Source organism: Merops nubicus, unplaced genomic scaffold (assembly GCF_000691845.1).
Source record: "Merops nubicus isolate BGI_N331 unplaced genomic scaffold, ASM69184v1 scaffold32328, whole genome shotgun sequence".
In the NCBI taxonomy this organism is placed as follows: Eukaryota; Metazoa; Chordata; class Aves; order Coraciiformes; family Meropidae; genus Merops; species Merops nubicus.
In genome coordinates, this window is record NW_008626922.1 from 44898 (window position 1) to 58016 (window position 13119).

At 40.8% G+C, this 13119-nt stretch overlaps 1 protein-coding gene across 1 annotated transcript in view; it reads right to left on the minus strand.

The window, feature by feature from the left end:
* Positions 1 to 12655, minus strand: part of EGFLAM (EGF-like, fibronectin type III and laminin G domains) — a gene marked incomplete at its 5' end in the record, with an annotated part of 55000 nt that extends 42345 nt beyond the window's left edge. Inside the window, 5 exons of the mRNA XM_008946164.1 lie at positions 4349 to 4484; positions 4742 to 4859; positions 9217 to 9243; positions 10928 to 11011; positions 12546 to 12655. Coding sequence (XP_008944412.1) covers positions 4349 to 4484; positions 4742 to 4859; positions 9217 to 9243; positions 10928 to 11011; positions 12546 to 12655 — 475 coding nt within the window. The remainder of the gene's footprint in view (positions 1 to 4348; positions 4485 to 4741; positions 4860 to 9216; positions 9244 to 10927; positions 11012 to 12545) is intronic.
* Positions 12656 to 13119: the final 464 nt, after the last annotated feature.

Below are 13119 nucleotides of genomic sequence, written 5' to 3' on the forward strand. Positions count from 1 at the left end.
AAGACGGAGATTTATCACTTGACCTTTGCTACTTCTCCAGAACGTTCCCCATGCGAACAAATACGTACAAGATGAAAAAATGGCAAACAGATGGGGAGAAGAACACAATAAACTCAGCTGCAGACTGTGTCCAGGGCCAGCCAGCTCCCATGGTTCCTAAGCTGGGAACATTTTGTTGCAAACTGTGTCCATAGTCCCCTTTTCTGCATCAGATTTCAGTTTGACTCAATTTTTACACCAGAACAGCTCATCTTGGTGCCACTTTTCCCATCTTTCTGCAGCGCTACATCCCCTGGACTGGCACAAGTCTCTGTGTCTCCAGCCAAGACTTCACAAGACTGCTCCAAACACTGTATCTGTGCACAGGGAAATAACCTCCATGGGCACTTTCTGTTCTTGAAGTTACAGCTGTGCATTTCCTGTACTTCCTATATTCAGTAAGAATCTGGCCATTGACAAAGTTAGCTCTTTTAACATAATTAACAGATGGCTCAGGTCAACAGGACTTGATGAATATCAACCAAGGGCAGAATTCTGCCCTAAACGTATCTGAAACATTTGGATTATTGTTTTACATTGTGTTCTTGGTGCTGATTCAGCTTAAGAAAGGAAATCTTTCTGATGCAGAGAACAGCAACTTTATACTCACTTGAACTTCCTCTTAAAATCACCTGGAAATGATTTAACATAGTGAAGCTCCTGCTAGCAATACAGTTTTTATCAGGTTTTTGATTGTGCTTTTGTGTCGTGTTTGTACTCATCTCAAATGGCAAATTCATCTCTACAAATTTTTTAAAGATATCCCTACAAATAATAAATAAGGTAACAAGTAAAATACATTCTTATTTGCTATGAAAAATACTCACTGTAGAAAATAATACACTATAGGATAATATTTTCAGTTATTATTATTATTATTATTATTCAGCTTTATTGTGACATTTTCTACAAAATATATCAACCAATATGCCAGGTCAGCTCTGAGGAAAGGAAAAGTATACTATTTTCTAACCTCATTGAACATTCCTCTGACGCTGTCTAACATCGTTCAGCACTTCATCCCTAATTTTTATACCTTCCACTCCTCTTTCTGCATTAACTACCTTGTCAAGGATTTAACCCTCACAAACACTGAGGCAAATGTTGAGGCAGATGTATTTGTTTCATGCATTAACCAGGAAAACAGTGTTAAAGGTATTTTTGCTGGGTATCAGGAGGTGTCTCCCTGGTCAGATCTTTGTTTTGGGTTCTTTGCACACAAAAGCAAATATGCCTGCCTGGTTCACTGCAGTGCCAGGGACAGACAGTTTCACACAGAATGGATACAGGATACACCTTTCTCAAGGGGGAAGACTTGAATGTAATGTAGAAATATGCCCACAACACTGTGCTGACTCTGCTCCACCCTAATATCCCTCTACCAATGAAACTCCTCAGTTTTATTGGCATGACCTGCCTAGTTCATTGCAGCGTAAGTTTCATTTTACTATCAAGATATTGCAAAATTTTCTTTATATGCCAAGGTTAATATTTAAAGCTGATGACTCCATCTATGTACCAAAGAGATAAAAGGAAAGTGATCTAATCCTTTTAGGGCATACGCTGCTGAACACTTGTGGTTCTGTAGATGCTAGCTGAGTGCAAAAACTTGAATAAGTTAGTTTCCAAGTTTCAAATATTGCGTAGGCATTCAACAGATTAAAAAATTTGAATAGTTGGAGTATTCAAGTACAAATATCCAAGACATTTTTGAGAATTATTTTTTTTATAGTATCTTTAGGAAAAATACCCAAACTAGTATGTTTAAGTCCTGAGTCTCAATTCAGGTGGTTTCATAAGAATGACATTTTTCACAATATATTCATTAGGATAGACCAACAGTCTAGTTACACTGAACCTGCAAGCTTCCAAACATCATTAGCTATTTTGGGCTTAACACATTATTTTACATATTCACTCTGAGCTGTGAGACCTGCATTAGCCATCCTGATTTTCAGCATTTTGCCAAGCTAGGATTGTGGTCTTTTTAGCACCTTCTTACAGTCAACAGTGGAGCAGAGCTTGAGTTAGCCCAGCTCATCCTACATCTGAAACTGCCTGCAGCCCTTCACTGCCTCTACTGAACCAAAAGGTCTGACGGGAAACTCATGCAAGTACCTAAATAGAGGCCCACGTTTGGACCCCAGGTAGAAACAGACTGCACGTTAGCTCTGGTTCTGATGCAGGTTAGATTCTGGCATGTATAAACAATGTACTGAATTTTCATGATGTTTTAATCCCTTAAAAGTGTGTCTTTCCCTCATCTCAGTCTCCTAAGCATGTTTTTTCTAAGGTTAAAGACATAATGTTAGTTCTAAGGGGACAGAAATTATTTAAACAATGTCATTGTTTTTAGATGCTTGTGCTGCACCCAAGAGAAATTACAAATTTGAATAAGAAAGTAATTAATTTTGCAAAAGCATAGGTTAATATATTTCTTTGAAATAAGAGGACAATTCTAAATTTATTTGCACTGTTTTGTTTGGGTTTTACATTGGTTTCAGCACCTTTAATTCATGATAATATATTTTATAGTAATTAAAACTTTACTCAGCAAAAGACAACAAAGCTTACAGATAAATCTTCACCTCTAACTGCCATTAGGGTTTATGGCTCATTGAACTTTCTCCACATATATAATCAAGCTTCCAAGTCTAAGAGAGCATAATCCCAAAATTAACAAATACACTTTTAGCTTAACTTTAAGCCTCAAACTAAACACTGTAATCAAAACATTGTGCTGTTAGCGAATTCTTTCCCAAAGTCTAAAACAAACAAAACACTGAAATTTAAATTACTCGCATCCTTCAACTTAAACAGTAAAGGGAACTTTCCAGTGCGGCTGAACAAAAAATATTCAAGGGTGCACTTTCAATGCATCAGATGGACATGATGGCGCCCACTTCTTTCATTATCAGGCCCCTGGTGCTATGAAGAGGTGTATATAAACCTGCAGGCTCCACTTTCTGGAAAGAGTATGGAGGTGACAGAAGTGTCGTCAATCAGAACCCAACAAAATCCCCTCCCCATCCACCTGGCAAACGAGACAGAAGAGATGAGGGGATGAGGGAGAGGTTAAGATGTGTTTGAAAAACTGGTATCAAGAGAAAATTCATGGTAATGCCACAGCAGAGTTTACATGATGGTTCTAATGTATCTTCAAACCCCAAGTCCTGCTTCTCAGTGCAATGAACATGGGATGGTTTCCCGATAAACATGGGTCATTTGATTCAAACACATGTGCAACCTAAGGTCACAAGCAGGCTTTCGGCCTGGAAATTCATCTTCTAGTTCATAACACTATTTGAGTGCTGAAAACCAATAGCTCATTCTGTCTGTTTTAAAAATTCTTTTTAAAAAATGAATGTGCTTTTTCTGAAGAATGATTTTTTGACCTTCACAGCTCTTAGTTAAAGAAGCAATTCTATCTCCTTATCCAGTAACCTCAAATAAACCTGTCATCAAGTGTTCGTCCAAAGGATTAAACTTCCAAAGGCTGAATTTTGTATTCACTATAAGGATAAACACAGGGACAAGTAAATGAAAACAGATAGCTTTGTATGCAGATAGGAACTTACACGAGCATCTGAACAGTCAGGTATGAATACTTGTTCGTGCACACAGATACAAACACATTCTTCTTACCCGTCATACACATCTTATAAAAGCAACTTGTTTGGCAACTTTGCACAGTTCACCTCTATTCCTGCAAATTTTAGAAAGTTCAGCATAAAAGAAGATAAAAAATCCCCACCTGCATCCCAAAGATCTAAACAGAAAAGCCAACTTTTCATGCAAGCTTGATTAGATTAGGATAACAAAGCAAGTCTGAGTCCTGCAAACTCAAGACCCAAAAGACTTTCACCAGGTAAGACTGTATGACACACTGAGTTTGCAATGACCAGATTATTTCCTCCAGCAGCTCAGGGCACTTGTTCTCAGGGGAACTGATCTGCCACACACTCTTTTCTCAGCATGGTTCAATAGATTTTGATGACATGAGAAACTTAAAACTTTACTCACCCAGGGCTTTATTAAAGGAAATAAGGGAACAGATCAAAGTAGGCCTTATTTTTTTCAATCAAAAGATACAACATATTAGTGATTTTATGACAAATTAGATTGTTTTCTGGTTTTGTCTTTAAAACTTCACAGTAATTCAACGTACACTGAGAGGAAAACTGAGTGTGCTATACAAGTGAGTAAAGAAATAATGAGAAAGAACTGTATGAAGTTTAATAATGTGGGTTAGGTTAAAAACCCCTGTAGTTCACAAACAATGCAATTCAGACTCCCCTGGCAAACTTGCCTGATAAACTCCACTGTGTAGTATTGGATGGGAGAACTTCCTTCACTCACTCCAGGCTTCCAGGATAATGCAACTTCTGAATCAGAAACAACCACAATCTGGGGCTGATAGGGTGGTGCAGGGGGCATGCACTTATCTAAGCCAGAAGAAATGCAAAGGAACAGCATTAGAGAAGAAGATGGGCTAATACACACAGTAACCCAACACCCACAGACTTGGGAATCAAATTCATAGGCTTCTCCTGTTGCCCTTCTAAAACCCCGCACTTAAGGAAAATTAATAGTAAAATATTACGATACTGCATATGACAGATATTTAGGTGTTAGTGACCTGCTGTGTTACACACATCTGCCCTACCAGTTTTGCAGCAAAAAGCCATGCACACAGCGTTACCTTGGGATAAGGTTGTCACGTCTCTGGGCATGCTGGGTCGTCCTTTCCCTGCCCAGCCATATGCTCCAACACTAACACGGTGTGGAGTGCCTGGCTTCAGATCACCAATAACAACCTCCTACCAGAGCCAAGAGAAGACAAGACAAGGACATTGTGAAAGGTCTTTCATATCACTAGGGACAGTGCTATGAGCTGGGATTTGTGGATCTTATATGGCATTTTCCATGTAGCGTCCTAGGAGGATTGACCCCAGCCCAGCCCAGAAGCAACAAACACTAACAGCACCATGTGTTTCCTCTCAGGCTTCAGTTTTGCCCCAGGGGAATCCACAGGGATGACATGGACCCATTTCTCAACATAACTCACAAGGTTGCAGAAAGTTTGCATTTGCTGTCTGGCTTTTTTGCTGGTGAAGTCAAACTCACATGCTGTTCCTTCCCTTGAGCCTACTGCTGGCACTCAGTATCAGTCTGGTGCATTTCTTTAAACTGTTTTGTTTTGTTTTTCTTTTAAATCCAGAGACTGTAGAAGCCCCTGAGAACAAAACAAGTTGCCACAGTGTGATCTGATGATCTTTGATTTCTCACGGAGCAGAGACCAGTCCCATCGCCTCTCCCAGTTTTCCAAGCCCAGCTATCAGCCTTGACCTTATTTGCAAGCATTTCCCTTATTTGTCCTTCTGTCATAAACACAGAAAGTTTAACCCACAACCAACTACCATACGGGAGGCAATGCTAACTTCGTGCTGCTGAATATTGTTCAGATGACACTGCTCAGTCTCCCAGAAATTAGCAAATGTCACTAAATTATTTTATTTTTACTGGCTGTTGCATATACCATGGATCAGATTCAGAGATTCAGACCTGGTCTTTAATGAGCACGTGTGAGTGTGCATAGAAATTCAGTATTCTTTACCTGCAGCCTACCTGTGGAGAGATGTAAAACCCATATTTATGAATTTTGACAGCATTAACAAGCAAACAGAAGTATCACGTTCTAAAACACAGACTGTTTTGATGTGAAAAAAAAGCACTTATAAAAAAATGTTTTACAGAGATTTTTCTCCTGTTTTTCATTCTCCGATATTAAAAACATTAGTCACAGTGCATGTGAAAATGCAGAGATCTCTTTTCTCTTCACGCTGGAATAGACTTTAAAACTGCATTTCCAGTTGCAGTAAAATAGTAAACAATCCCAAAATTTCATTATTTGGTAAATTTCCTTATGACAGTCTTTTGGACAAACTCTCCCTCTCTATTCTTTGGGGAACTTATGTTATTACTACAACACTGTTGAGCACCACCCAGCCATCCGTCATTTCTCTAGCTGCGGTTTTGAAGTTCCATCACTGATTTCCTCTCAGTATGGACCATCTGACCATTATCCTGTTTTTCCATTGTTCACCTTTGATCTGCTTGAATGACTTGGATTCATCTGACAGAGATGACAACAATGCTGGAAAAACACCTGCCCAGAGAGAGGCAACAAGAACACTCATACGGAAGGATTCTTCCAGGTCTTTCAATCTTGCAGCTGAAGTGACTGAGATCTTTCAAAATGTTATCTGAAAAGCCAGGTGCTGAAAACTCCTCCTGATGACAGTACTGATGACCCTGCTCCTGCCATTCCATCCTCCGTACCATACTTACTGTTTGTCTGTATTTAAACTGTGTGCATTTGCTCCTGCCAGCATCCCTCTTTATTACACTCATGAGAAAAAATCCTTCATTATGTGTCTTATTGCTTTCACACTTTCAGGAACTTGGCTTCTGCAGAGAGTATAATATTGATGCACCTGCCTCCTATTATTACCTCAAGACTCAAGTCTACAATAAACTAAGCAGAATTAATCATATCAACTGTAAGACCATTCAAGAACAAAGTCCTAATATCTGCTTACGTGTGTACCCTCAAAACCTCCCAAGGTACTCTATTGCCTTACACACATGGCTATCTGCCTTTTTCCTTGGGCAATGCTGTCTCCATGAACGTAACAGGTGGACATACAGTAGGCACCTTTCAGATGCAGTACCTCCTAATTCTCTAGGATCAAGACTTTGGTGAATAAGTAAAGCTTCAGGACATCATCAAGCTACCCTGACCTGTGGCAATCTCAAGCAACACCCAACTCACACCAGAACAATTCTGAATGACACTCTGGAGAAGAAACATGTTTTCTTGTACTCCACTGCCCAGGATCCTGGGAGTACATATTTAATCTTTTTTTTCCCCTTGTATTTAGGAGGAGGGTCTTAAACCCAAGTTTTCTCCATCCCAGAAGAGATACAATAGACTCACAAATAACGAATTTAGGTAGTATGTGGAAGAGTTGACTCATAATTTTTTTAGTCTTTCTTCCCACTCAGATTGCCACTGTATTTTGAATCATGATACTCCAAACTGGCTATCACATTGCCAGTGAGGCTTTAGTAGACACTAACCTCACTTTCTTGTCTAATGCCACACTTTTGCTACAACCCTGCAAAATGGCATTTGGTATTTTCATGCCAATTTCACATTGCTAAAGAGGGTGAAGCCACGCAATGCCTTTTCTGAGGTAGAGGAGTCAGGTGTACGTAGAAACCACATATTCCTCCCTGGCCCCCTACACCGCTTGCCCTCCCCCCAAGTGTGCTGAAACTGTTTGTGAGGCTGCACAGTAAGCTGCCTCACAGAAACCAGGAATACAAATTATTTTCCAAAACCAGAAATACTTGTTTTCCAAAGAAAACTTGTTTTCTAGTTTATTTTGTTTTAACCCAAAAACCCATCAAACCCTGGATTACAGCTCAGCTGCAGAAACTGAGCTGGCTTTAATGACACTCGATCCCCTCACAACTCCTTTCCTGCACTACTGGTCTCAGCTGGTCTCTCCCCATTTTGTACTGGTGTGTTTGATTATTTGATAGGGAACACTATTGCTCTCCATGGCTCTATGCCTGAACTAGAACATCCCACCTTAAAGCTGACTAATTTTTCTTGCTTCTTTATTTTCTTTTATTATTTTTACTGAACTTCCTGAATATTATGCCCAAAAGAACAACTGCCTTATTAAATTGTCCTGCATCTGCACTTCTAACTGATCTCACTTACATGTTCTTGATTATAAAATTACATAATACAGCTTATGATACATCATCTACTTAGCTAACACACAGGTACATGCACACATGCACAAACATAAAGATGTGATGCAGTTCAACTCTTGCTATGACTGTCTTAGACGGTCCAGAGGAGCCTCTGAGAATGCAGCAGGGTCATACCAAGCCTCAGGAAAGGAGGCTTAGTGATGGAAACATGAACTATGCAGACTTAACCACAAAACTATTGCAGATTTCTGTTAAGTTTGGTATGAATACAACAGAAAGCATTTCAACAAGAACACCACTTCCTGAGGATTAATGACAGCTGGGAGCTGATTAATCCCAGTCAGTCATAGTTCTCCACAAGCACCCCTCAGAAGTGTTATTTTTATCAAGCAGAAAAAAAGGGCCCAGCGTGGAACCTCAACTCTGAAATGTCATCTTCCAGACTCAGCTCAGCTGGGATCAAACCAGATACTCCTGATTCAGGCACATTCTGAAGTCTCATCTGGACATCAGTCCTATACAGCCCAAGCAAACTTCCCTTGAGTCAGACCATGAAAGCTTTGTGAGATCCACCAACTCTGTGGGATTTCTCCATTCACAGAACAGCTCACAGAAAAAAAAAAAAAAAAGTTTCCAAAAACTTGTTGATGTTAGGGATTTCACTTAAACACTGTAATCGCTGCCCTTATACTACCCAAACCCAAGCACCTCCTGCTTCCTTCCTCCCTCACAATAAACCAAAGCCATTTACTGCTCATAGGAAGCAGACTGGACTAAGTGCAGGACTGGAAATAATTAATCTGAATAATTTGCCAGCTGCAAAGCCATTAGAGGGCTGGTATTTCTTTCAAACCTGCTTTATACTAGTTGCTAGTCTCCCACTCCTTCCTCCTGAGTGTTGCATGGCTGGCCTTTTGCCGTGCCCCTCCTCCTCGGCTCTTGCTGAGCTGGCTCAGGTTATTCCCTGCCTGCCTCCTCTCTCACTGTCAGATTTTGTTCTTCCCTGTCACTGTGTGCCTGACTGCTCAACTGTCCCTGTCCTCTCTAAGTCCTCACTGCCTGGATATAGTCGTTTTTTACACAGATTTACTCCAGCAAAACAAAACATACACAATAAATAATACTTGTGATGACTGAGAGAAAAATTTGTCCATTGCTGAAATGAAAGCTGCGGTACATAGATGTGTCCACCTTCTTCATCTCTGAATTTTGAGCTTTAGCTACTATTTGCCACATTTTGACTACAAAAGATCCTTTGTAAGTGGTAAGTAGAATCAACATTTGAGATCAACTACTGTGTGTGAATCTGTGGAAAGACAGGGTCAGGAACATCCATTTCATTTTAAATCACAGCTGTGGCAAAGTCTGATGTGAAGCGATACTCACAAAAATTGCTTGTCCTTCAAGTTGACCCTGGGAAAAAGCAAAATAGGAGTTGTTAAAGGAATTAACATACTAAAAAGTGTTGGCAAAACCACATAAATAACAGGTCAGGGAATTAAAGCAAGTCCAAAGCTGCAGCACAGGAGTCTATGTGGCTGCTACTCACCTTTGTGAGTTCTGGGATACAGACTCTGTTCTCCCAGTGAATAAGAATCACTGCTGTCGGGATTAAGATAAAACCAATGTGCTGTTTGATCTTTGTTGGAAGTACTAGCAAGAATGATTTTTGGAGAAAACAAAGCAAGTGAGGAATACAGAGATAAAGACCGGAAGGGAGAAAATAATGTATAAATAGAGAAATAAAATATCATGGAAACAATATTCTTTCATTCGTCATGATTACAGAAACCTGCAGGAGTCAGAACTGACAACAAGGTGATGGGAAACTGCAGGAAACCTGAGCAACCCTCCCACTCACACTTCTCAATGGGAAGATTTCTGAGCACTGCCCAGTAAATATCAGTGAATCCATTTCACTGAACATCAGGTGGGGAGGCTGAAGGAAGAGGGGTGAGGAAACAAAGGAGAATGAAGATGAGCAGAAGGGAAAGGAGGAAAAAACTGAACCATGAAGAAGCATCACCAAATAAAGATTGGAAAGCCTGGATGCTGTTCTGTATGCACACATAAACCTTTGCTTCCTATACTGGTAACACTGTCTCCTGGACAGACTGCCCTTTGGAAAGCAGGTATGGAAGTGCTCGCCTCACAGCACCCAACTTGCAATGCTCCTTTGCTCTCTGCCCAAGCAGAAGCTGAAGAATCTCTGTTGCTGACTTGCTGAACTCAAAGAGAACCTTCGCTGCACTGAAGAAGAAATGGCATGTTTTGAGAATACCCTTTAAAAGCAGACAGTACTATAACCATCCAGAAGCATGGAGGAATTGCTTTCATCTCAGCACTAATTGCTCAGCCGTGCAGCAGAAGAGAGGGGTGATGTTCATTCACAAGTAAAGGAAGGGGAAAATGGACAGAAAAAGGGGAGGAGGAAAGAGAAGGGGAGAGTGAAGTAAAGCAAAGAAAGAAAACACAGGAGAGTTAAAAGTAAGAACTAAAGGAAAGGGCAAAAATAGGAAGCAAAGAGGAAAAGCAGTGCTTTCAAGAACAATAAAAAAAATATCAAGGGAATCTTCTAGGAGATGGACTTGTACAAGTGCAACTAAAGCAGCACTATTAAACTTTAAATTCTGTACTTCAGGAGGCCACAGTCTCAGAGAGATAAAAATACACTAAAAACTGCCTGTCCTTTAACTCACACACTTATCTGTATCAGGCACTGCAATACACATACAGTGACACTGCAACTGCTAACCACAGAGTCGTGCAATTCCCCTTCCATGTGTGGATGGGCACAGAGAATGTATATTCAAAATTAAAACTTCTATTTTAGTAGATGACAAAAGTCAGTACTAGGAATGCAAAAAGTCCCCATAGTTTTACATGATAAATTAGTCAGGCAACAAGGAGCAAAAGTGTATCACATCAACTGGACTACGGAAAAACATTATGATTTCCTTTTTGCTCAATAGCCAGAGCAGATGTGAGGCTTGGATGTTCAGCATAATTCACAAAACAGCAACATGTAGACAGTTTCAAGTTCCCGCTTGCAAGCTCCACTCCAGTGCTCTGATTGTTGATGAAAAGAAAAACTCACCATGCTAAGCATATCCAAACTCAGGGGAACATCATGTGAGAGCTGTTTAACTGCTTTGTCGTCCTGGACCTCTGAATAAAAAACCTTGGGAAGAAGATATTGTCAATCTGGTTAAAGTAATAACTCAGTGTCTCAGAATGACTTTAAAAAGTGCATTGTTATCACATTGTGGACAGCAATTGAGCCTATGATCCCCTACCTTTCCCAATGCATGAAAAGTTAATGCCCTTTAACATCTCCTTCGTATTTGCTCAAATTTGTCAGTATGATAAAAGGACAACACCTTGAAGTGTGTACACTGAACTGCTGTGAAACACAGCCTAGCTTTTAGGGCAGACTTGAACTGACAACTTTAATTGTGCATCATTTGGCCATGGTCTGTATGGACTGCTCAGGATTTGTAGGACTGGTCTGCACAAGTTAGACACCTCACTTCACATAAGGAAAACACTGACATCACATGATTATGTCATTATAAAAATTACTGTATCATAAATGCCTCTCCATGTCTGTTGCCATGTAATCGAGACTAATGAGCCATGGAGAGTCTGAGTTCCTGTGCACAGAGACCCTGAGATGTCTGAAGGTCAAAAGCTAACAGGAAGAGAAGATGGTTTGGGTACAGCACCATCAATGCTGTTTGCTTTTGCTTTTATTATCATGACACACATGAGCTCAAGGCTCAACAATAAACTGGGGTTCGTATGCTTGATCACCTGCATGAACAATGAAAATTATTTACCATTTGTGACTATGAAGTATTGAGACTCTTTAAAAAATATCATGACCTATAAAAAAGCCACTTCCTCATGGACCAAACTACACACAGAGTCTGGCAGAGGCAGGTTCTGACCACAGGAAATGCTTCCCGGTGCCCTAGACTCCATGCACTTTCATAACAATAAAAACAATCCTGCAGCTAGGCTGCATTAATGTAATCTACAAGATCATGGGATGAAGGGGCATGTATACCAGAAACACCTATTGCAATGTTGTCTCACTCTTCCAGTACACATTCATAATAAAGGTAGCCAGGAATTTTCTGCTTCCCATCTTTGTACATAAACCTGAATTTTTTAATATTTACTCTGGAAATTTCAAATCCTTTCACAGAAAATGCTAACAAAACCAACCTTTGTACCTGCTGCCAGTCTGGGAAGGTTTGGAGGCTAAGTTTGGAAAAGCTATTCTTAGTAAAGCTATCCTCAGGCTGGAAGTACAAGTCAAAGGATCTGAATGGCCCCAACATCACCCTGTAACTCCCTTCACTTGCGCAGTACAGCATTGACCTGCTCTGCTTTGCTTTACTGTTTTATCAGCTGCAGAGAGCACTGAGATCCTCGCATGAAAACCACAACAGAAAAGTAATCTACATCCACTTCAAGCTCTTGGCATCCAACCCAAATTCCCATCATAGCTTGCTTCTAAATCATGAACTGCTTGTTTCTTAAAGTCACAGCTCAATTCTTTCAAGCCCACTGTCCCTGATCACTTTCTGGGCAACAGTACCATTTGTTACAAGAGTGGGCTCTCCTGCTTGCTCCATCGTCCCGTATGCGTAGTCCAAGGCCACGCAGGGCACTGCAATCCTCTACTGGCAGCCCGGAGGATCACTTACTGTATATCCCGTGACGGTGCTTGCGTGCTGCTTTGGCATCCTCCATTGCACGCTGAATGCTGTGCAGTTCAGTGAATCCAGCAGTATATCAAGCGGAGGCCCCAGCCTATCTGCTCAAAACAAAATGACATCGTGTAAGAAGCCATAGGACATAGAACCTCTCCTTTAGCTACCTGGCAGGTATGGCTTTCAAGAAGATTAGACCTGTGCTGCCCTCATTCCAAATTCTCGAACATATCCCTCTACTCAGGTTTTACTTGAGTGCACCTTTTCCCTCTCCACTTCTGCCTTCCAAGATGGGACACCAGAAGAGAGAGGGCAAAGAGGGACATCCACTCTCTCAGTGGCAAGAAGCTGTTGGTCATCTTAGGACACCCATGGACACACCCAGCCTCCCACCTGCCAGGTTTCACACTGAACAGCAACACCCTGGCATGATGAAAACAAGGATGAACTCCAACAAGGAGTGGCTGGAAAGTGCCTGGCAAAAAAGGACCTGGGGGTGCTGGTGGACAGCCAACTGAACATGAGCCAGCAGTGTGCCCAGGTGGTCAAGAAGGCCAATGGCATCCTG